Here is a 26,720-nt window from a genome sequence, read left to right on the forward strand (position 1 = left end):
ATATATGAAACTAATGTACACAAATTTTCACAAAAATCCTTCAGTATTTTATTTACCAATGAGCACGTAAACACAAGTAGTAAAATATGAAATATAAGTTACCTGAAGAATAAAACTAGCATACTACCTGCTAATTTTTAGAAATCAAAAAACAGAAGGCCTTTAAGAGAACTTTGGCCAAAAAGCTTAGAAACTGCATTTCAGCACCGTCCAAATGGCACATTCAGACTTTTCTTCCAAATTAACAAATGCCATGTGCTGCAGTGATTACATTATGCATGACATCATGAAATGCAATAATCTATATTTTAAAATTTACTTCATTAGTTTATTCTTATTTTGAGGTGCATTATTTCAGTGCATGGGTTTTCATGAAATTTTATATTCGGGCCTTTTAAAAATATCAGTTGAGCCATTACAAATTTAATTTTTTCAAACAACTTGTAAGTGATAAAGAAATTCATATATTAAATGTGGTCTTAATGCAGTATTATTATGCAAGACTCACAAATGTAGTTTCATGTGAAGAAACACATAAAATGGACTGTATACATGGAGAGAAGAGAGGGAAAAAAACGTATATGGGAGAAGAGTAATAAATATTATATGGCCACAATTAAACTGAATGGTCAAGTTTAGGAACTAAACTATAGAGTTTTATTAAGTGTTCTATAAAGGTATAATCTTAGTAATTAAATGATGAGTATTAAACAGAGAAAAGTAAAAAAAAAAAAAAAAAACGGTTAAAATTTTTTAAATACATTTTATAAATAATTAAAAACAAAACTTAAAAATTATTAATCAAAAATTATATAACTTTATGGTTACTAATATATCTTAGTAATAAAGAGCAAGAGAAGACTGAAAGATCTGGAAAAGACAAAGATGGAGACAACTCATCAGAGGAACTGACCAGTCACAAGACTGAATATTACTGGATGGAATATATCTTAAATTATTGAGTCACAAAAGGATTTAAAAATACATTTCATAAATAATTAAAAACAAGACCTTTTCAAGGAAATAGCAATAGAATAAAAGTAAGACTTTTTGCAAATCATGCAAAATATTCAAAAATGTCCTTTGGCTTTTGATCATCTTTAGGCATATTAACATATGCACAGTGGCGGATTAAGGCCAGATGATGCCCTAAGCACAGCCCAACAATGGTGCCTCCTTGGCCTCGGCTTCTCCATTGCTCAACTTACAAGACATTACAACTCAATAAGTACTGAATGTGAAATAAGAGAGCGAAAATTTATAACCCTTTTTCAGTTTTCTTCCAGACAAGACCCCACAACTATATATAAAAACTTTTGTTTTTTTAAATTTTTATTTATTTAACAAAAATACTAAATAGCAGTAAAAAATATAAGCAAAGATTTACCTATAGGTTTATATTTATTTACTTTTTAAAACGTTTTCTTCTAGATTTTTTAATTGCAAAGTCTTTGATCAAGTCCTCAAAACTGATTTGGCATAACAAATCTGCTTCTATACTTTGCAGAGACAAGGCATCCAATCTGTCTTATTGAATAGCCATTCTCTTGGGATTTTTAAAGTACTTGAGTTGAGAAAATGAATGCTCAGCTGTGCAATTTGTAACCATTAATGTTAAAAATATGCACAAGGCAATATAATATCTACATTTGGAAACACACAATAAATTTTGTCTTCTACAATTATTTTATAGTTTAGCATGACTGAATCTGTTTTTTACAGTTTTTGTTGCACTGAACTTATGACATACATGTGCGTGAAACTGCTGAAGCTCAGCAGAAAGATTATTGTCCAAGTCTTCTGGGTAAGCATCAATTACTTTTTGAGAGCAGTGAGAGAGTACCTTTCAGTTTCAGCAGATGAAGTACATTATTTGGCACATCACTTAGAAAGGAAAATCTGTCAGCTATTTCTTTGTATATCTCCCCTCTTCTCATCTCAGTTTCTAGTTTGTCGATAATTGAATAAAAGGTGGCGATATAAAATTTATCTCTGGCATTCAGATCTACTTCTGGTGCATCTCTGTTATTGCGTACAGTCTTTCTAATACATTTACGAGTTTGAACGGCCTTGTAATCAACATCCGGTAGTATTTCCTTTACAAGTGCTTCAAATCTTTCAGTCACCTCTTAAAGAGTATAGTTGGTCAGCTAATGACCCATACAGATCTGCACATGTTTTTAATTTCACATCTTCACTTTGCAGAACTTGACTTGCTCTAAAATCTCATCCCACATGATCAACATTAAAATAAATTCTACCTCTTACATCTTAATTGCAATATTGTCTGCTTCTCTTCTAGTGTCTCCCTTTTGTGACTGGTCTTCAGATAAACACTCTAAAGCTTCTAATATCTTAAAGAAACACTTCAAAATTGCTGCTGTTGCCATTGCATATGCCTTCCATCTGGTATTAGAGAAGGGTTTTAACACAGGTTCATTTCAAGACAAGCTTTAAGAATTTTCCACCAGCTGGTTGAAACTGAAAAAAATGTATAGAGCAAATGCACTGCAGAGAAAAAATTAACTGCCACTTGACAACAGTCAGCAGCACTTCGGCATACCAGATTTAGTGAATGGGCTGCACAGGGCACATATATGGCAAACTTATTTTCTTCTAAAATCTTTTGCGGCATTCCCTTATAACGACCAAACATGTTAGCAGCATTGTCATTGGACTGACCCCTACATTTTGAAAAATTTAGTTTGCAAACTTCATGTAAGTACTGCAATACCTGGTTTGCCATTTCCTCACCACTATTTTTGGTTCCAAAAAGGTTAAAAAGTATTTCAATAGGCTGCCCATCTTTTAAGTATCAAAGTACAACACTTAACTGATCTATATGTGATAGAACTGGTGTTGAATCAACTGATGTGGTAAAATAACCAGAAGAATTTACTTTGTCAACTATGAATGCGTGGACTGTCTGGGCCATTAGTACAACGAACTCCTCACAGGTAGTTTTGGACAGATAAGGATTTCCTCTTCCAAAATTTTCATATTTCGAAATGTGTCCGGCTAAAAATGGATCAAACTGACTTATTAGCTCAAGCAGCCCTAAAAAATTCCCATTCTGCAGTGAACCAAAATTTTCATCTATTCCTTGAAGAGCTATGCCATATTCAGCTAACATATAACAGCTATTACATGCTCCAAGACATGTTCCCAACAGTGGTGGCTCGTGACTCAGATGTATGGGGGTGCTGCTTCATAAAGTTACATTAAATTGCCTTGGTTATAAGACATGTAGACATAAATAGTAATAATAATAAGCAAGTTAAAAATACTACAAAACATTAACTGGACACTTATTATTAACAGACTTAGGTAATCTTGAAATTTTATTTAAAAATAAAATCTTTTAAAATAATTTTTTTCTTGGAGAGATGGTGAAAAACTAAGTTGCTGACGCTTATTCACTGTCACGTGACTTACTTTATTGGGAAGCATGGAGGCCATGATCGAATCAAATTTCGCAAAACCGTATGTCGTAGCAATAATGTGTTTTGTTTTTTTTAGGAGCATTAGCAACTAAGGCCATATTGCTCTGGGATATGCGGTGGTCATTCCCTGACCTTTCCGTATCCTCCGTATTTGGTGGTGATGGGCTCGAACCCCGGTCTAATCAAGAAGCGTGTGCTATGCACTGCTGCTCCTTCCCACCTGGCTACGGAGGCACCTCTAAAAAAATAAAAAATAAAAAAAAAATAAAAATATGTTACTTACATATCCTCATAACATAACTTCAACTTAGCGAGTTCAAACTCAATTCACAATTAAGCTGTAATCACATAAGTACACTGCTGAACATTCAGTATCAATACTGACTTAACACTGATATAATTTACTCAAGTCCATTGGGGTGTGTACACCCCAAATGGGTTCAACAAATAAATTCTATAATTTTTTCTCTATCTAGAGAGCTGAAACTCGCTATAGCTCTAGCCAGAACTGTTTTCTTGAATTTTCCCACTTTAATTTTCAGTTTCAGAAATTTCTATTCAATTTCACACAAATGACAAAAATGTGACATCAAGCATGCATTTTTTAGGCCTTTTTCAGTTATTTTTCTATCCCCCACCCTAACTAGCCTAGAGCTTATGAAACATGACACAATTTGTTTGTTGTTGAGAGAGCGTGTATCTCTGTTTACAGAGAGGAGTTGTACATGAGCGAAGCATGAGAACTGTTCACTCCACCATTGCATCAGTTCCCCATACAGCTATATCGATAAGACAAAAAAAACCGCAAGCTACTTTTAGTTGTCATAAGAAGCAATAAAGTGAAACAGTAGTAACAATTGTTTCTGAAAGACGAAAAGATCATATTTCCTTTCTTCAATGTGTATTACACCTACTAACAGAAAATTATGGACATTCAATTGTCCATAATTGGAAACGGGAAAAACTAATAACACTGCAATGTGCATTTGATAAAAAAAAAAAAGTTTACTCTATTGTAATTGTTTTTAGAGAACAACATCGGAACAGCAGTTTCCTGGATTTGATCTTCTAACGAAATTTCAAGAAAATATTTCTATTGATAAGCTGCAATATAAACTTCGAAAACTGGTGTGCAAAAGAAGAAAAAAAAAATCATCCTCCATGAATAAGGGATTGTTTTTTGAAATGTGTATTGTTCACAAAACTGCAATATTTTCAAACAATACAAAGCTAACGGATTAGGGCTAACAGGCTGCTCAAAAAAGCATCGTTAGAAAATATTTGCTTGGTATGCTTTGATGTTATTACAAAGGGAGAAATTCTGTTTTAGTACAAAGGCCAAATAAATTCACCATCTACGATCATTGTTCTGAGCTGCAATAAAAAGATATACCCCATTAAAAAAGAGATTTACTCCCTATCACTTCTTTTGTTTTACTGTGGTTTTTGGCAGATGTGCAATTTCATGCAATCAAGTCGATGACTGCTAAATGAGGTGCAGTTTCTTGAATTCTCTATCTTGGGATCTCCTCTGACCATGTGGTCATCCCGGAGTAAACAGAAAATTTCTGTCGAAATGCTGCCCACCAATGGCACCAATTATCAACTCTTTTACTGTCGTTCTAATTTACATTGTGTTCAGATAATCCACGTTGGGAAAATTCGAAAGTGCTACATCAATTAGGAGCAAAAACCCGTTTCCCCCCAACATAACAAATTACTTTAGGTACAATAAAGGACTACTACTAATGATTTTAGTGGAAAGAAGTATCCACAATAAAACATCTGTAAAAGGTGAAAACATGTGGTCACTAGGAAAGTAACCACCGTCATTTGCATTCAAGGACAAGCTATACAGCGTTGATTGAAATTTATAATGCAGTTCACTCGCCAATATTTCCAGAGGGATTATTGCAAAATACTGTTCCCCAAAACAATTACAATAAAGCAAAGTGGTTTTTTTTATCAAATATACACCAGATCAAAATCGGACTTATTAGAACTTGGGCATCCTACAATGAAGCTGACTTATTAGAACTTTAGCATCTGTGATGAAATGTCCTGCACACCGATATTGTTGGCTACAACAATTACGTAAAGCAACAAAGCAAAACATTATAACAGAGATATAATGCAAAATAATGTTAGAACGTAAAAATGCAAAGTATTGTTAGAAAGTAAAAATGCAAAGTATTGTTAGAAAGTAAAAATGCAAAGTATTGTTAGAAAGTAAAAATGCAAAGTATTGTTAGAAAGTAAAAACGCAAAATATTGTTGTGTAAAACAATTACAGTAAAGAAAAACGTTTTTTTTTTTTTTTTAATCATATGTGCACAACCAAATTCAGACTTATTAGAACTTCGACATCTGTGACGCTGACTTAGAGCTATAAAGCAACGTAAAAATGCAAAGTATTGTTAGAAAGTAAAAATGCAAAATATTTTGAAAATGTTTTTTTTCAAAAAGCAAAAAAAAATTTTTTTTTATCAAATGTGCACAGGACCAAAATCAGACTTATTAGAACTTGGGCATCCTACAATGAAGCTGACTTATTAGAACTTTAGCATCTGTTGTGAAAATGAATGCAATAAAGAAAGACTATTAGAACTTCACATCTGCGATGAGAAAAAAAAAAAAAAAAAAAAAGCAGTATGTACTGGAACTTAAGAACAAGTTTGAGCTTCTGCAGACTGTTCAGGACCAAGATATCGATGAGGAATATTACAACTTTCTGAAAGTGATAAAGCCCAAGAAACCTATAGGTAAAAAGAAATCCAAAGAAGAAAAAATCAGTCAAGAAACACTTGTCATGATGAACCGAAGATGACAATTGAAGAGCAAAGTAAACACTGACAAGGATGAAATTGAGTACACTGAGTTATGTAAAGCCATTAGAAAGAGACTCAGAGAGGACACAAGATTTAACAAAAGAAAAGTAGAAAAGCATTAAGGGAAAACAAAGGACTTAAATCAGCAACCATTGACAGTAACATAGAAAGACAAATGATACTGAAACTGAAGAATAAATAGCGATGGTGTAGTTATGAATAGCAGAGAAGGCATAATTCAAATAGCAGAAGACTACTATAAAGAGTTATACAAGGAGCGAGGGAATGATGCCAGCAGTGGGGAAGATGGACCGCAAATTAGTAACACTTGCAACAAACCCGATATCCTTCCTGATGAGGTAGAACATGCGTTGAGGAAAATAAAGAATTAGAAAGCTCCAGGGAAAGATGAAGTTACTGTAGAGTTGTTAGAATTGGGAGGAAGAGACATGACACAAAAACTGGCAAGACTTCACAAAATGCATTAGAAAAGGTGTAGCATAATGCAATCATAGTTTTGCTGCATAAGAAAGGAGATAAATCAGAAATTGGAAATTATAGACCAATTAGCTTGTTATCCCACATCTACAAGTTGTTCACAAGGATCATTACTAACAGATTAGAAAGAACACTTGATGAGAATCAACTGAAAGAGCAAGCTGGCTTTAGGACAGGATTCTCAACTATGGATCACCACATAACGTCACAGCTAATGGAGAAAGCAAATGAATACAAAACACCATTATGCCTGACATTTGTGGATTATGAAAAGGCATTTGACTCCATACAGCATAAGGCAATGTTTCGGGCACTGAAAAGACAAGGCATAGATACCCCATATATTATGATTTTGAAGAAAATATATGAGAACGTTACCTCCTTTATTAGACTAGACAAAGACAGTATGAAATTTAAAATCGAGAAAGGAGTTCGACAAGGAGACACAATATCTCCGAAGCTGTTTACTGCTGCCCTTGAGGAAGCTTTCAGAAGATTAGACTGGTTGCAGAAAGGAGTCAATGTGAATGGAGAGTACCTAAACCATTTACGATTTGCAAATGACATTGTGGTCATAAGCCACAATCCCAAAGAATTAGAGGAAAATCTTAATCAGTTATGCAGAGTTAGTAAGGATTTTGGACTAAAGATGAATATGGCTAAAACAAAAGCAATGATGAACAAGTATGCCACAGAAAGGGATATAATGATTGAAGGAGCAGTAATCGAAAAGGTGGAGTCATATACTTATCTGGGACAAGTCATTAGCTGTAATAATGATAAATGGATGGAAGTCAAAAGAAGAATAAATTTTGGATGGATAGCATTCAGGAAATATAGTCACATACTGAGGAGCAATATCCCAATTTGTCTGAAATGTAAAATAATGAACCAATGTATACTTCCCAGTATGACTTATGGAAGTTAAACATGGGCACTCACCAAAAGAATGGAACAGAAGCTGAGAACTACACAGCGAAGAACGGAACAAATTATATTGGGAATCAGACTGTTAGATAAGAAGAGAAACACATGGATTAGGTAGCAAACTCAAGTAAAGGACATTCATATCAAAACTAAAGAACTAAAATGGCCTTGGGCAGGACACATGGCTCGAAGACATGATGACAGATGGACTAAGAAAATAACAGAATGGTATCCAAGAGGAGCTAGAAGAAAACCTGGAAGACAAAGGCGGAGATGGATAGATGAAATTCATGAGTTTGTGGGTAGTAAATGGATGGCCATTGCACCATACAGAAGGAACTGGAAAGTTGCTGGAGAGGCCTTCATCCTGCAGTATATTGAAAATGGCTGATGATGTTCTGTGATGAAAGCTACAGCTCTGTACCTTTGACAATCTCCTGGCATTCTCCCCACCAAAAGGATATTTTCATTTCTTTCTGTCCCTCTCTCTCTCTTTTTCCCTAGGGTTGGACTAGAAAGGGTGAACTCCCTCCCCTAAGGAGTTTCCCCCTCCCAAGTGACTGGAAATTTCAGGAAAATGAAACCTGTTTGCCTTCATTCGGTAAACAGCTACTCTGTCAGTGACAAGAGAAGTAAAATTACATTTGCAGCTCAGAATGAAATTCAAGTATTCAAACATATGACACTTTATGGTGAATTTTTCCGGCGTGTGTGTAATAATGAAAATTCAGTTTTTCCCTTGAAATTTTTTTATGGTATCAAATGCATATCAATGAAATATTGAAGTATTCAGTAACAATTACTTACAATTTTACAATCCGATACTAAGAGTAACGGATAGTTTTCCACAATCCATTACTCGTAGCGTATATTATTTTTTTTATCGTTTGCACACTAGGTGAGATGCATGCGAAATTCCTTCGATATCAGTCTTTCAAAGTTTATATCCCAGCTATCAACAGAAATATTTTCTTGAAATTTCGTTAGAAGATCAAATATACATCCAGGAAACTGCTGTTCCGATATAGTCCTCTAAAAACAATTACAATAAAACAAACTTTTTTTTTTTTTTTAAATCAAATGTGCATTGTAGTGATCAGTTTTACACCAGTTTTTCCCATTTCTGTTGTGGCTTCCGATAGACGAATTTCCTTTATTTTTAATATATATTGAAGAAAGGAATGTGGTCTTTTTTCTTTTTGAAAACAAATTGTTGCGATTTTTTTCTTCTTCTTTTGCACACCAGTTTTCAAAGTTTATAATGCAGCTATCAAATAGAAATATTTTTTGGAAATTTTGTTAGAAGATAAAATATACATTCAGAAAATGTCCTGCACTCCGATAGTGTCACAACAATTATGTAAAGCAATAAAGCAAAATATTGTTAGAAAGTAAAAATTCAAAGTATTGTTAGAAAGTAAAAATGCAAAATATTGTTCCCTAAAACAATTATAGTAAAGCAATGTTTTTTGATTTTATTTTTAACACATTGAATGCCACGTCGGCAGTATATGTCTGACACCATTATGTTTTTCAGGCACCGTGTCGGACATATATTGCTGACCCCCATTGTTTCAGTGGGATTTGTGTCAACTGTATATTGCTGATGATTGTTGGAAATTTACTTTATTTTTGAAAAGCGTGGCCTCTGGTGTTATATGTGATGAAATTTGCATGGCACTATGAGAAAAAATAAGCAAGTAACTGCTCATCATTTAAAAATTCTATACTATATGAATTTTACAATTACAAAATTATAAAGATTTATGGTATCCAAAACACTCTAAACACATGAAAGGCTGATGAATACAGTCTGGGCAATATGTAGAAACTCTTTTCCTCTTTCTGTGAGCAATTGATCTTTCTTCAGACCCTTTCAATTTTGCATAACAAAAATTGCACATTCTTCTAACTTTCTTGTTGTTTACATCAAATTTTGTTGCTAGTACATGAGTATTACCACATATTGTCTTTTCACATTTCTCTTTCCGTTCTCTATTTAGTAAATCTGTAACTATCTCTTCCCGAAAGCTTCTTATCTTTATATTTTTTTGTGTGGTACTCTTGTACACCACGTAGGCATTGACAAGCGATATACCAAGTATACGTTGCTAATATGCAGTACCACTTTATCCCCTTTCTTAGCGTTGTGGCATACAAATCCATTTGATCCGACAGATCAATGCCTGCCTTTTCCTTATTATAAGCTAGAATAGGAAGTGTTTTTTTTTTTTTTTTTGCTTCTTTCCGCCTTCCTTTACTGGTGGAGAGTCCATCAACCATTTCTGGGGCATGCTTTGTTGTTAGTAGTCTCACATCTCGCCACTTTAGAACAATAATTCCATTTTTTCCTTCCTTGGCAATCATCATCCCTTTATTTAGCTTTGAGTACATGACTTCTTTGGGCATAAATTTTTTATTCGCTCGTAATGTACCAACAATGTGAGTTTTTTTATGAAGAAACGATAACGCCAGATGGTAGCTGGTATAAAAGTTGTCTACATAAAAGGTGCAACCTTCGTTTAGAAGTCCTTGCGATAACTCTTCACAGACCTTTGCAGCTAAACCTACAGATTTTATATAATTTTGATTTACCTGAATAGATCTTACTTGATCAGGTATATCCTTCAGTGGAACATAACTTGAACAGCTTGGTTCCATACCTATGCACTTTATTTGAAATATACTGTCGGAATATCAGCCTGCCAAATCCAAGGAATAAGAGTTTCATCAATGACGAAATCTTCCCCAGGGAAAAACATTTTCTGATATTTCAGCTGCAAAACATCTATCAGGTGTTGTATCTTACTGAGCCTGTTCCCTGGAATAGCAGTTTCATTGTCTTAAAAGTGAATGAGGCGCAACAACAATTCAAATCTGTTGCGAGACACAATTTTTGTTACTAAATTATTTTTATAGATGGGTTTGATTGACCAGTAAGATGCAATACTGCCCAGTCTTACTAGTCCCATCCACATAAGAAGCGCAAAAAACTTTCTCATATCATCAGCAGTTGTTGAAACCTACTTTTTTAGAAGACTCTTCCGCGAAGCTCTGGCACGCTGAATTTTCAGTTCAGCAGATCCGTTTGTTTCTGTTACAATAAGATTTATTACTTCTTCATCAAAAAATAATCAAAACACCTCAGGATGAGCAATGTTTCTTGATACGCCTATTTGCAGTCCCAATTTGCCTGTAAAATTAAATCTTTTTTGGTGTCCTTCGTTCATTCAATAGCGTCATTTGTTTCAGTCCATTCAATAGCATCATTTGTTTCAGTCACTTCAATCTCAGGTTCTTCAGTATTTTCAAATTGCTCATCCGTGTTTTCTTCTTCCATCCAGTCTTAAAGCACTTCTTCAATATTTTCCAGTCTTTCAGTATCTCCTTCATTTGAAGAAATATCCCAGTCAGAATCTTTTACCAAATCATCAGAGTCAAAATCTTTTTCATCTTCAGAACTACTACTAAGATTTTCAGCAATTTATCTTAGTTCCTCTTCTGTAATTTTCTTTTAGCCATTGCTGTTTAAAATTTTTTTTTTTTTTTTTTTTTACAATACAGCCAGGCTTCTTACAATACAGCCAGGCTTCGCATAACGCGAGTTCGATTAACGCGATTTTCAGTTAACACTATTTTAAAAATTATACCACTTTTCACTGTGCAAATTTACAGTTAACGCAATTTTTTTTTTTTTTTTTCATGTGATAGTTGAAAAACATTTGAATCACGTGTTAAGCTTACCACAAGTCGTACGGTCAATAAACAAACATTTGCCTGCTGCCCGCCCCGGTGTGTTCCATCAACCATCGGAAGAAGACGTGTTACTTGTTTGTCTCCTGCTAATAGAGTCAATGCACACTTGCATAAAAATTCAAATTTTAAATGAGCCAAATGAAAATGTTACCGCAAAAGAAATAACTGTAAAAGAATTAGATGAAATCTTTCGCCAGGGCCTAGAGAAGATTGTTGTCGGCTATCGGAAACTGATTGACGAAAAGAGAAAGTCAACACTGTTCAAATATTTCCGCAAGAGTCATTTCTTCATTGTGTATTTTATGTTAGAGGGTCCCAAACTTTCCCGGTTCATGGCGCCCTTAGTGTCTCAGTAATTTTTTCAAGGCCAGACCAAAAGAAATACCTAACAGTTCCGTTTAGTAGTTATGTCCAAACAACGTAATAAGAAATGCTGAAACTGTGAACTACCTCGAGCTAGTAGTTTGCGTGGTGTCCGACAGATGTCGAGTATAGCTGTGTTTCTCTCGAAAATTTTAAACATTCCACGGCGCACAGTTTGGGAACCGCTGTTTTATGCAATAAACATTTAATTCCATAATTATTTTCATTGTCTTTTTAAAATTCTTTATGAACATTCCAGGAGGTCAAGGAACAATTATAATTTTTCCTATTGATTATTATATTCGATTAACGCATTTCCATTTTGTGCGATGTGCTCGCGGGATGAATTAATCGAGGCCAGCCTGTACACTTGTACAAACTTGCAGAGAAACACAACAGAATAATAATGGGGATAATACAGTGCGCTAATGAACTTGTTTTCACAAAATCTCTAACAATACTGACAAACATATTGCAACGTTTGAGTTTATTTTATCGCGATTAGTTTTATTGTAGTGTGCACTGCACGTGCAATAAACTAATCACAAACGACCTTCATATGTATGCCATAATAGCATCACACGTATGTGGCCGACACAGCATCTCAAGAAATAAAGTAACCTACTGGGCCATGTTGGCCACATATATGCAACACAAAAAAAAGACTTTTTTTGATATTTTCAGTGGAAAAACTGCATAACACTGACATTTCAATATTTATTTTAGAATTACTAATCAAATTACTTACTAAATATTTTTGGCCCCAGGGAATTTTTTTTCTTAAACTAGCTTGGGCAGTCAACGTGTTAAATGAGCATTATGTGTTGTCAGTTTTAAGAGTTTTTTTTTTCCGTTTCCACTGTGGCTTCCAATAGATGAATTTCCTTGATTTTTTGTTAGTAGATAGAATACATACTGAAGAAAGGAAATATAGTTTTGTTTTTCAAAAACAATTTGTTGAAATTCTTTTGTATAACAATTAAGAAAAGCAGTAAAGCAAAATGTAACAGAACGATGATGCAAAATATTGTTCGAAAGTAATGATGCTCAATAATTGTTTTCCAAGAAAGCTGCTTATTTTAGTCAGCGGTGCCACGATGATGCGCCAAATTCAAACGAATGCAGTAACGTGTTATATAATCAAAGTAAACGGCCACTATTTTTTGCGATCATAATTTCATAAAATGATATGTGATTGTACATTTTTGCTGTTTTCGAGTGAATTAATAGTTTTTGTTGCAATTTAAAGGTAGGAAATCAAAGAATATACTTCTGTTTATGTATACAGTAAACCTCCGCTATTCGCGGTATCTGTATTCGCGGTCGCTGATTTAACATAAAAGGAAACCTAAAAAAATGTGAATTTTAAGGCTCCGTGAACATTTTCCGCCATAAAAAACATGGGCGTGGCTAAAATTATCTTTCCTGGTCAAAACAGCGCTCAGTGGGTGGGGGGAGAGGGGTGACAAAATCGCGAACGTGGATGTTTCTCGCTAATCCTTGTTCGGTATGTGTTATGCGCTTGCCATGGAAGGTTTCGTTGTTTGTTTTTAATTTATATGCTTTTAAAATTAAATAAATTTACCAATTTATAAATTGATATGCTTACAAAATTGATAAATCTACCATTCTGCAGTGTAAAACAGACTTTTTCGAGTGTGTTAACGGAAGAAAGTGACCTTTATTTGGACAAGTTCTTTCTAACCCATACAAAAATATGGCTACGAATAACAAGGGAAATGTGAATGTGAAATTATCAAAGAAGGTGATGACATTGGCAAATAAAATTGAGTTATTAGACAAAATTTCTAATGGTGAAAGTGTCTTCTCAGTGGCAAAACATTATAAAATCAAGGAGTCAACGGTACGATCAATCAAGAAATAGGAAGAAAAAAATCCGCCGTAGTGTCCTTGAAAATGCTCTAATTGCTTCAAAAATTTGCTCTGTAACTCATGATGTTAAATTAGAAAAAAATGGAAAAGATTTAAATCTGTGGATAGAAGACCGAACTCAAAATAAAATTCCGTTAAGTTCACTCATTATTCTTGAAACGCCAAAACTCCTTTATCAACACTAGCGAAACTGGTGATAGCACTGGCGGGATAAGTTTTTTAGCTAGCAAAGGCGCTAGTTTGAAACATTTGTTTGAAATTTCTAATAAATATTACATTTAATATTAAACCGTTTCTTATTTTCATTTCGATGCCATATGCTTGCATTTCACTATGTACTGTCTATGTACATAGTCATATTATGAAAGTACATATAATACATACATAGACAAAATTTTAGACTAGGTTTTCTTATATATTTCATACTGTGGAACGGAACCCCTTTATTACTATGGGAGCCATAACTCAGTATTTGCGTTTTCGGTATTCGCGGAATTTCTCAGGAACGTAACCCCCGCGAATAGCGGGGGTTTACTGTATTGAGTTTCAATTTTGTAAACTGAGTAGAAATTATGGAAATGATTAGTTTTTCCCGGGGGGGGGGAGCAATTTTCAAGTTAGGGTTAAAAATCTAGACTTTGAAGGGCGGATTACAACCGGGTTAATGGGAATTCAGGAGAATCCTGTGAATAATAAAAAGACATCAACATTGTGGCAACACACCCTTCAAAGTGATCAAATCGGCACTGCTCACTCTGCAGTTCCTTTGACTTGTTTTGTCACCTGAATTCTGATGGGATCCTTCCATTTGTTCAGATTATGAACCTAAGGGGGCATAAATTCAAATTAAGAAAGGACAGATGTAGAATAGATGTGCGGAAATTTGCCTTTGGCCAACGGGTGGTTAATTGCTGGAACAAACTTCCATCTGTCGTGGAAGTTGATAGATTGAATAAATTTAAGGAGGAACTGGACAGGCATTTGGAGGGAATGGTGTGATTTTTTTTTTTTTTTTTTTTGGCTAATGCTGCATAAGCTCATACACTTGCTTTCTTGCATCACATGCCACTACTACTACCTCTAAAAATGGGTATTGGCAACCCACCAAGCGGGCATTGACTTAACCGCTGGGAGCAAAATGTGGAACTGTCTAGTGCACAGTTCTACCTACAGTTAAACTTCAAAGTTGAAAATGATTTTGAGTTTTTATTCGTTTGTTATTGAAATGATTATTGGAAATATTTGTTTTCCCATGAACCAAAGGGTATGGTTGGGCCTGGATGGCTCGGACTCTGTTTAATACTTGTACTAAACAAAGTCATTATTATTTTTTTTTTTATTATTCGGAATAGAGGATGAGCATACTATATGCAGGACTTGTTAATAAAAATATTAATTGCATTGCATTGTCCTTCACAAAACTTCGTATAACTCTGTATGTTGACTGTATATTTAGATTTAAAAAGCTGGGGGTGTTGCAGTTCTGCAGTGCCTACCAACGAGCTGCCCCTGGTTCCCAGTTATTGCACTCTTCTTTAATTTAGTTTTCCAACTCTTGTCGCAACACATACCTTGTCTGTGATTTAAGTATGTTAGTAGAGAGTTTCGGTGAGTAGTGCTGCTTTCATGATGAGCAATTACACTAATATTTCGCCAGTCACTGAACTCTACTCTCTTTCAACAAAACGCAAGGAACATTTAGGAGCAAAAAATTTACAAACAAAGCAGTAAACTGATCCTGTTGATGGTGAATACAATAACCATTCTCTCTTGTATTGCTCACCATTGGCTTTTACCCCAAAGAAATGTTTTTGTAAACAGTATCTTGTTTGTTTGCCACTTTTGAAAGTTTGGCAAGATTTGGTGGTGCTGACAGTCACTGGGTCTGCAGGCAATCTAATAAGTCATTAGATTGCCTGCAGACCCAGTAGAAAAATCTTGCCATAACCCTGGATCTTTTGCAGACTGAATTATTTCACCTTGGTCCAGTAGATTTTCATTTTCAGTAATCTTTTCAACTTCAGACAGTCTTGTAGAGCAACTTGCCTCAACATTTACACTAGATATATCAAGAGAATGAAAAGGCAAAGTGTGATCAGTAGGGAGACTAATGCCAGTGGAGCCAGCCTGTGACAGCTCAACATCATCATAATGTTCTGACCTTGAAGTTGACCGAGCGGTACTGATAGGTGTGGAGCTTTGTTCATCTTCAATCTTGTCACAGTCAGATACAGTACAAGTAGCTTCTGATGGCGGAGATCTGTTTTAATTTGGTAGATCAGGTTGTATAACTTTTGTGAAGAAATTAGTCAGTTTTCCAGTCTTGACCACTAAATCCAAAGACTTTTGTTGATTCTTTTTAGCCAGTTTTCTCTTTTTTTCACCACTTAATTGAACATGTTTCATCTTGGGTCTGAAAATTACAGAAGAATAATAAATGTTAAAAAAATACACATGAAACTCGCAAAAGCTACTGTTTTAAATTTATAATAAATATATTAATTGAGAGTGGATTTTGTGTAACCTTCAGTATCACGACAAGAGTGATTTTTTGGAAGAAAACTTGTTAAAGTTGGCATGATAGCTAAGGGAAAAAACTGTGATGCCCCCTTTCCCTTGGTGCCCTAAGCATGTGCTTATTTTTCTTATTGTCTTTATGTCTATCTATCTGTCCATGTAACAACTTGGTTCTCAGTGGATGGATTTTCATAAAATTGTATGCTTGGGCCTTTAAATAAAAAATTTGTGGAGACATTCCAAATTTCACTAAAATCGAGCCAATATAAATCTAGCAATTATTATTTCTTCTTATTTTTTTTCTGTATATGTAATAACTTGACTCCCGGTGGATCAATTTTCATGAAATTTTATATTTGGGCCTTTTAGAAAGATTTGTAGAGTCAGTCCAAACTCCATTAAAATCAGGAAAATAGAAATCTGACAATTATGACAGTTGTGATGAAGCCAAGGTAGGGACTTGGCTTCATCACAAGTGAATGATCCTAGCGAGTCATCCCAAGACCATCCATCATGTCAAATCAGAAGGTTAAAGTGACGTACTGAAGCTGGAACCCTCAGCCATCAGATCCCATTTCCGAGTTTCCACAGCATACATGGCAAATGCCAGATTTCTAAGATTTTAGCCCGGAACCTAGGCTGTGGGCACTGAATCCCATGGATGCTAATCTGGGGAGGAGGGTCTAGCAGCACCACTGGGAGGTTTCCTCACCACATACAGGTACCCATGTCAAGATGCCCAAGATTATTATAGAAAAAGAGAACACTAATAATAATACCACAAAATTAACTGAATTAACAATCAGTTTACACCAAAGAAAAGAATGTCACATCCACAATAAATAAAATAAAATAAAGAGAGCAAAACCACAAGAACTACTTCTCGGAATATCAGTCCTTGTAAGTTCATAAATATAAACTGCATTTCACTTGTTATGGTCACTATCTTCCATTTTATATCTGAATCATATAGAGAAATCCAATGACAGCTGTCTAGTAAAACATAGCACAATTCTACTGATTTTTATTTATTATCCATGCTCAGAACCATTACCAACACCACTTGAGAAATCTTACACAAAAACAAATTGAGGTATAAAACTATCCATAGGATAGTGCTAATAATACCCATTAACTGCCTGTGAAGGGACACATAACAAAGAAATTACAAAAGTATCTCTGTAAACTAATTTATGAACTTACATATTTTCATTACCTGTCTCTTAATCCTTTGAATATTTCCACAAAAACATCTCCTATGACACTGATTACCTCATGGTAATGATAATTGAAGGCCATTTCTAAATCAAGTCCCACAAATTCACAGAGATGGCGATGTGTGTTTGAATCTTCAGCTCGAAAGACTAATAACAAAATTATTAAAATTGATAAATATTACTTCACTTAATACAATTATTTATATATTTTTTTAAATGAGTGAAGAAAAAGAAAAATGAAAATATATTCTTCAGTAATATTAAAGTGACCAACTGTTATAATTTTGACTAGCTAAATATTCATATATTCATGCTACAATTCTGCACCTTTTCATCAACAAACTGTTAGTCTGAGAAATGAAATGCTTATATAAGGTCAGTACAACAAATTATGTGGATGAAAGGTATACAGAATGAGAGAGAAGAGGGCAGCTACCAAATGACCAACTACCTATAGAATTTTTCTTCACTACAGTTGAATTTAAAAATTTTGATTGTACCACCAAACTACAATTAATAAGGGGCAGACTAAACTCTCACATAACAAGGTGTACACAGTAACTCATCCATTCAAACTGCACTCCTCTGGTATATAGCACATCCCTGCTTTCATTTTTCCTCTCCTTTTGAATTTCAAGTCTGTGTTTTTAATGCACAGACTACTTTTTGAGTAACATGGCTCCCACCTTTTCTCCCCTATTCATCCCTTTCTAAAACAGTGTAAATGTCATGACCACTGAAACTAATCATTGCCTGTGATCATGGGTAACACTAAATTTCTGCAAACCCTATTATTTTTGCTTCAGTGTCCTAACCAGGCGTTCAAACTCATTACTTTTATCGAGCAACTCCTGATACTGTTATACAGGGTGTTTCAAAAGTGATTGTCAATAATTTAAAGGTAAACTGTACAGACTACAAATGCAAAAAAAGCCTAGTAAACATGGTCTTTAAGTGAATCGTTTTCAAGATATTGCACATTTCTAGTTGGGATCCACCACTGACTTGTTTGTTTAGGTTAGGTTATGCTCATTCTCTCCCTTTCCCCTCTCTCAATGCTTTGAGACGTAGCAGGCATACTTGTACTTGTCAAAGGACAGTCAACATGGAAAGAGGTTACAGCAATGAAGAGTATGTGGACATGCATTTCATGTACGGTAAAGCCAACGGCAGTGCACTTGAGGCTGCATGTTTGTACCAAGAAGCATTTCCCTGCTGAAGGCAGCCCAACAGGTGCACATTAATCAGGGTACATCAGCGCCTTTTAAAACATGGGCACTTCACACATGGAATACAAGCAGGTAGGCCCAGAAGCATAACACCTGATGTTGAGGAAAGTATGTTAGAAAGAATAGAACAAATCCAGGAATTTCAACAAGGAGGGTTGTTCTGCAAGAGTGTGTACTGAGTCATAGCAGTGTGTGGCAAATTTTAAATCGCCAATTACTATACCCCTACCATATCCAGAGTGTACAAGGTCTCAGCAATACAGACTACCCTCCCAGAGTGAACTTCTGCCAGTGGATGCAACAACAGCATGTCCCTGAACCCCCAATTTTAAAATAACAATTTTGTTCACTGACAAAGCTTGATTTACTCGTGATGATATTTTTAATTTTCATAACTGTCATGTTTGGTCCGATGAAAATCCTAATGCAATTCATTAAAATCCCCCATTATAAGACTCTGATTTACTGGCCCACTCTATTTCCTTGTACTGTTCCTTATTATACTCATCAGAATCATCAGGCCTATAACACACTCGTACTCTCAAATTTGATCTCCCAATGCTTATGACACACCTAACTGACTCGACACTGCACTGTCCAACAATGTCAACTGGCTTCACTTCCTTGGATTCTATCCTTCCTGTACACATTGTACTCCCCAAATTCCAGTTCTGCATTCCTTATATCTGTGTGATACCATGTCTCTGATACCCCAACGATATCTGCCTTTGATGTTCTGAACAATACCTCAAATTCATCAAATTTATTTACCAAACTCCTAGCATTGGTGAACATGCAAGTATACATGCACCTGTTCCTATTATTAGCTACCCTAACACAACCCATGTGTTTACTTGTACCACAATGACTCCCAGCATTCTCCTGAAATACCCTGCATCTTGTTTTCCAGGCTGCTGCTCATTCCAATAGAAGCAGTGCAAGAATCACTTTCACCTCTGCCAGTGGCTACTGTAAAACTATTAGTCCTTATATCCCCTCAAGCTAGCAGTTTTCCAACCCACCTAACACTGTGTCGATAGCCTCAGCAAATATTCTTGCACCCATTCTATTTAAGTGCATCCCATCCCTGTAGAAGCAGTCTACAGGGATGGGATGCACTGTAGAAGCAGTCTCTCCTGTCAACAAGTACAGACAAGGCTGAAAAAAATTCTATCCCTTGAACCTTGCATAATCTTTTCAGGGACAAATTGATCGACAAGGCTCTCATCATATACTCACTCCTATTGTGTCTGGGCAGAATTGCAGACACTTTCAAATTTAACCCTAACTTGCGGCTTTTTTTCAACATTGACCTGTACTTTTTAAGTAATTCTGCCGGTCTACTAATCTTAATATCATTAGTGCCAACGTGTACAACAATATCACCCTTGTGCCCTTAAAAGATGATATCTGCTCTACAACGTCATCAACCTTTCCCCTAGCAGACATACTCTGGTCCTGACAACCTATCCTTTTTACATAGCATGTTTCCTGTTTCCCTGACATGGTGTCACACAGACATAAGCAGTGCAGAACTGGAATTTGGGGAGTACAATGTGTACAGAAAGGATAGACAGGACAGGAAGGGAGGAGGGGTTATGCTGTTAGTTAAGAAAAACACAAAATCTAAGGAAGTGCATCCAACTGATGTTGGTGGACAATGCCAAGTTGAGTCTGTTTGGTGTAACATAAGCAATGGGAAAGGGAAAATAAGAGTAGGTGTGTGTTATAGGGCTAATGAATCTGATGAGTATAATGAGCAATTGTGCAGAGAAATAAAGTGGGCCAGTAAATTAGAGTGTCTTATAATGGGGGATTTTAATTTCCTCGATACTGAATCGAATTTGTGGATTGGTCACTCACACACTAGCAAGGCTTTTGTGGATTTATTGGACGATTGTTTTCTACAGCAGCATGTTCGGGAGGCAACTAGAGGGAGTAATACTCTTGTTCTGTAACCAAGTTACAAAGGATGTTAGGCAGGCGTAGGCAGATTACTAAAATATTTGGCAAAGGATGCAAATAAAAACCGCAAAGAGTTCTTTACTTATGTAAACTCTAGGAGGAAGGGGATGAATCAGATTGATCCACTTGATATCAATGGTTCAACTGTTGATGATCCTGCTCAGGTTAACTAACAAACTAAATGAATATTTTGCATAGACATTCACACATGAGGAGTTATTCAAGGAGAGGAATGTCAGAGGTGTACTCAACTGTGGCAGTAAGCTAGATAATCTTGTAATAACTGAGAGTAAAGTGGAGGAGAAATTGTTGAAGATAAACACAAGAAAGGCACCTGGGGTGGATGGAATCTATCCAGTTATATTAAAGGAGGCGGCAAAGGAAGTAAGCAAACCCTTAGCCATAATTACGAGAGCTTTCCTGGACTCAGGGGATGTACCCATGGACTGGATATATGCAAATGTGACCCCAATCCACAAAGGAGGATCAAAGGGGGTGACAGGTAATTACAGACCTGTTAGTTTGACTTCTGTTCCAGGGAAAATAATGGAGTCGCTATTTAAAGAAGCATTACAGGATCATCTAGGCAAGACAGCAGTAATAATTCAGACACAGGCTTGGGTTTTTAAGGGGAAGTCTTGTCTGACCAATTGGATACTATGACGTGGTCACAAAGGAACTAGATCTAAAAAATAATTTTGATATCATATACTTGGATTTCAGGAAAGGTTTTGATACTGTTGCACATGGAATACTACTGTACAAATTTGAGCAGTATGGCATTAAGGGGAAGTTGCTACAATGGATAGAAGGATGGTTGAGTGGGAGAAGACAGAGATTGGTAATCAATGGATACTGCTCTTTGTGGACTAATGTTATTAGTGGTGTCCTCCAGGCTTTGGTGTTGGGCCCATCATTGTTTTGTATATTTATCCATGATATTGATGAAGGTATATCAAGCTTAATGTCAAAGTTTGCAGATGATACAAATGTTGGGATGGTTGTTAATAACGGTAATGACAAAATGCTGCTGCAGCAGGATCTGGAAAAGTTGGACAGATCGGCTGAGACATGGCAACTAAAGTTTAACATTGACAAATACAAAGTACTGCATACGGGTAGCAGTAATCCCAGAGAAATGTACCAACTGGGTGGTGTTGCACTGCTCAGAAAACTCATGGGGTCTTGTCAACAATATACAGGAATTTTGTGAACATGGATAAGGTGGTGTTTATTAGCATGACTAGAGGCACATGATGCAAGAATGGAAGCTTATACAGCATCAGCAAAAAAAAAAAAAAAAAAAATCCTTTCCCATTTCACTGATCCATTCATTCCAAATGTTTGTCTTGAATTTATTTAAGCTATCGACTTCCACAACAATAGATGGAAGTCTGTTCTAGCAATCAACTACCCACTGGCTAAAGGCAAACTTCTGCACATCTATTCACAATTGTCTTTCTTCAGTTTGAATCTATGCCCACTGAAGTTTGTAATCTGTGCAAGAGGAAGAATCCCATCAGCATTGAGCCTGCTCAATCCATTCAAGGCCTTATACACCTCAATGAGATCGCCTGGTCAGTTGCCTGGTCTCCAGAAGCTGCAATTTGCAGATCTTAAACCTTTCTTCATAAGAGCACCCCTTTGTTCCCTTCACCAGTCTTTCTGCCCTTCTCTGTACTCGTTCCAGCAACTACATCCTTACTAAAATGAGGCTTCCAGACCTGTACGCAGTACTCAAGGTGTGGCCTGATCATTGCCTTATACAAGGGGATAATCATCTCCTTATCCCTGCTCATAAAATTCCTGTATATGATTGACAACATCCCATGACCAACTCTGGTGGCAGCCTGAAGAAAACTTAGATATGAAGTTTTCTTCATCTCTGACTCCACAATTACCACAGGTCTCTTTCTTTCTCCACTACTCTGAGTGTAACGCCACATAGTTGGTACATTTCTCTAGGGTTACTGTTACCCTATCAGTACTTTGCATTTGTCAATGTTTAACTTCAATTTGCCACTCTCAGCCCATCAATCCAACTTTTCCAGATCCTGTTGCAGCAGCATACTGCCATTAACGACCCTGCCAACCTTTGTATCATCTGAAAATTTTGACATTCAGCTCGATATACCTTCATCAATATAATAGATAAATGCACAAAACAACCTCCAACACCGAACCCGGAGGGAGACCACTAATAACATTAGTCCATGCATGTAGGGCAGTATCATAAGCTTGATATACCTTTATCAATATCATTGATAAATATACAAAACAATGATGGGTCCAACACCGAAGCAGGGGGGCACCACTAAATAACATTAGTCCACGAAGAGCAGTATCCATTGATTAAAATGTCTTCTCTGTCTTCTCCCACTCAACCATCCTTTTATCCAACTTGTTCAGTAGTCTTCCGTGTGCAACAATATCAAAAGATTTTCTGAAATCCAAGTATATGATATCAAAATTCTTTTTTGCATCCAGTTTCTTTATGACCACATCATAGTATCCAATCAAGTTGATCAGACAAGACTTCTCCTTGACAAACCCACGCTCTGTCTGAATTGTTGTTATTTGGTTTTTAGGAGCATTAGCAACTAAGGCCATGTTGCTCCAATGATATGGGTTGTCAGTCCCTGACCTTTCTGCATCCTTCGTATTTGGTGGTCACGGGCTCTAACCCTGGTCTAATCAAGAAGCGTGTGCTGCTCCTGCCCACCTGGCTACGGAGGCGCCCCTGTCTGAATTATTACTGCTGTCTTGTCTAGATGATCCTTCAATGCTTCTTTAACCAGTAACTCCATTATGTTCCCTGGAACAGAAGTCAAACTAACAGTTCTGTAATTTCTCATATCACCCTTTATGAATTGGAGATACATTTGCACATCTCCAGTCCGTGAGGGCAATCCTCCGAATCCAAGGATGCTCTCATAATTATGGCTAAGCGTTTGTTTACTTCCTTTGCCACCTCCTTTATTATAACTGGATATATCCGATCTACTCCAGGTGCCTTTCTTATGTTTAACTTCTACAATTTCTCCTCCACTTTGCTCTCAGTTATTACAAAATCATTTAACTCCCTGTTACAGTTTGACAAACATCTGGCCCTCTTCTCCTTGAATAACTCCTCATGTGCGAATTTAGATGCAAAATACTCATTTAGTTCGGCAGCTATCTGAGAACGATCATCTACAGTCAAACCACTGATATCAAGTGGACCAATCCGATTCATTCCCTTCCTTTTAGTGTTTATATAAGTAAAGAAATCCTTGCTGTTTTTCTTTGCATCCTTTGCCAAAGATTTTTCATAATCTGCCTTTGCTTACCTAACCTAACCTCCTTTGTGACTTGATTACAGACTAGCTTGTACCTACTACAGGCTCCTGTGTTACCTGACACATTATGTGCATCCCATGCATTTTTCTTCTCTGCAATGATTCTCATTAGTTCATCTGACATCCATTTGGGCCTAAACCTAGAGCAGTATTTCTTAGTTGGAACAAAAAACCTAGTAGCTTCCAGAATTATTTTTTTGAATGCTTCCCATTTAGAATTTGCTGTTGGTAACATCATCAGTTGGTTCCACTGTATAGAACCTAAAAAATCTCTGAGATCACTGTAGTCGCCTTTATAAAAGCAAAAACCCTTCCCTTACCCCTGATTGGTAGTTACATCTACTCTCAGGAAAAAAATGGAATTATTGTTCTAAAGTGGTGAGATGCTCGAGATGTGAGACTACTGACAACAAAGCATGCCCCAGAAATGATTGATGAACCCTCCACCAGTAAAGGAAGATGAAAAGAAGCCAAACAAAAACCACTTCCTATTCTTCCATATACAAAGGCTACTAGGAAAGTTTTGCAATACAGCTTTGTTTATTTAATTTTTTCAAAGTGATTTCCTCTACATTCAATACACCTCTCCATCCTCCGAAACCAATCTTTAAACCAGTTCTGCCAAGTTTCACTAGGGAGTAAAGCACACTCGTTGTCCCAAGCCCGTAGAAGGTCCTCATCACTGGAAAACCGCCTCCCTTTTAGCTTCATTTTCACATGCGGGAACAGTGCAAAGTCGCAGGGAGCAAGGTCTGGACTGTAGGGAGGGTGCTCGAGAAGTTTCAGTCCTGTCGTGGTCAAATATTCGGTGCAGGCTTTGGCGCGGTAAGCTGGAGCATTATCGTGATGGAGGTACCAGGTGTCCATTCTTGACTTTGGCCGCAGGTTCTTCATAGATCCAATGACTTTAGGCAGGCATTGTTCAGTATACCACTTAGCTGAGACTGTCTTCTGCGTGTCCAAAACGACACGTTCCACAATTCCACTCGATTTGAAAAATACAGCTATCATTTTCTTCTTTACAGATCGGGATTTTCTGACAATTACGGGTGTGTTGTCATCATCAAAGACCCAAACTTTGTTTTGAGCCTTGGTCGGCAGATCGTAATAGTACAGCCAAGTCTCGTCACCTGTCACGATGTTGTTCACATACCGAAATTGTCCCTTATCAAACTTTTTTAACATCTCCCGGCACCAAGTCACACGTCGTGTCATCTGCTCTTCAGTCAGTTGATGCAGCAACCAGAGAGAACAAAGTTTCTTCACGTGCAAATGATCTTGCAGAATCGAACGAATTGCTGGTGCATTTAGGCCCAAAGTATCCTCTATCTGTTGGTAGGTCACTCGCCTGTTTTCGTCAAGCATTTTCCTCACGGCAGTAACGTTTTCCTCCGTAACTGACGTTCGTGGCCTTCCCGGCCTCTCAGAATCCTCCAGAGTGAAATTTCCCCTTTGGAATTCTCTATACCACCTGAATATCGTTGTACGATGTGGACAATCATCATCTAGTGCAAGAGTCATTTCTTCTAAGCACTGGTCTATGGTTAAACCACGCACAAAATTATACCGCAAAACTGTCCTTATCTCATTTCGTGACCACGATGCCATCGCAAGCACTTTACACTCTCACTACTAATGAATAACTGAGCCCATCGACTTGGCGCAGCGGCTACTATGCACGTATGAACATGTCTCCAGTGATGTATTCCACTGTGATCAATAACGTGTTTGTAGTCTGAGAAAGGGATAGATGCAGAAATATTGTTGTTCACTTCTTTGGCAGCTCTGTCTGCTTGCTCGTTACCATGTATTCCGACATGACTTGGGATTCAGCAAAATCTAATGTTACGCCGTTGTTCAAGGAGTTTTGATATTCTGTATTGAATCTGCTGTTGTAGTGGATGTTGTTAGAACTGATATTTTGTATTGCCATCATGGAACTACGGGAGTCAGTAAAAATTATGCTGTTTTGAAAACTTGAATGGTCGATTTCGTTTAGTGCTAACATAATGGCTTGCAGTTCTGCAGTATAAATGCTACAGTCTTTTGGGCCAATGTGATGTCAGAAAAGTAAACTACCGCTCCCACATGAGAATCAGTTTTGGATCCATCTGTATATAGAAAACAATGATCTGAAAATTGTGCCTTATAAGCAGCATGCAGCTATTGATGGTTTATATGAGAAAGGGTTTGTTTGCCCCAAATGTGGAAGGAGAGGTCACATAAAGGTTGTCTGATTATCCATGGTGGAGTAGACTGCTTCGTCAGTGGAATTATGTTATCTACGTTAAGCTCTCTACTGAGAAGAAGGTTTTTTAATCTCATATTCGCAGGTTTATTGATTCTTTGTTGTTGCTGATAATGTTGTTCCCATTCAGAAGCAAAAAGAGTTTTCTGTAGAGGGTGGTCTGGTAAGGATTTTATTTTAGCTGCACAAGAGAGTAATTGATTTTGTCTTCTGATTTGCAGAGGAGGGTCTTGAGCTTCGGCGTACAGGCTCTGCACGGGTGAGGTGTGGAAAGCTCCAAGGGCTAAACAGAGTGCGCAGTGATGTACCGGGTCGAGCCATCTCAGGGCACTAGGTCTTGCCGAGTCATAGACTGGGGCACCATAGTCTAGCTTAGACTGAATGAGAAGGCGACATAAACGTAGTAGATTGTCCTGTCTGCTCCCCAGGATATAGCGGATAGGACCTTCAAGATGTTCATTTTCTTCAAACAGTGGACTCTTATGTGACTGATATGCT

General features: G+C 36.6%; 1 protein-coding gene across 1 annotated transcript in view; it reads right to left on the reverse strand.

Moving 5' to 3' along the window:
• Window positions 1-26,720, reverse strand: part of AspRS (aspartyl-tRNA synthetase) — a 306,084-nt gene that overhangs the window by 145,127 nt on the left and 134,237 nt on the right. The window contains exon 8 of the mRNA XM_090380710.1: window positions 17,442-17,589. Within this exon, the coding sequence (XP_090236836.1) occupies window positions 17,442-17,589 (148 nt within the window). The remainder of the gene's footprint in view (window positions 1-17,441; window positions 17,590-26,720) is intronic.

The sequence above is a fragment of the Mastigoproctus giganteus genome, chromosome 9, assembly GCF_048544385.1.
Source record: "Mastigoproctus giganteus isolate SK-2022 chromosome 9, ASM4854438v1, whole genome shotgun sequence".
Lineage (NCBI taxonomy): Eukaryota > Metazoa > Arthropoda > Arachnida > Uropygi > Thelyphonidae > Mastigoproctus > Mastigoproctus giganteus.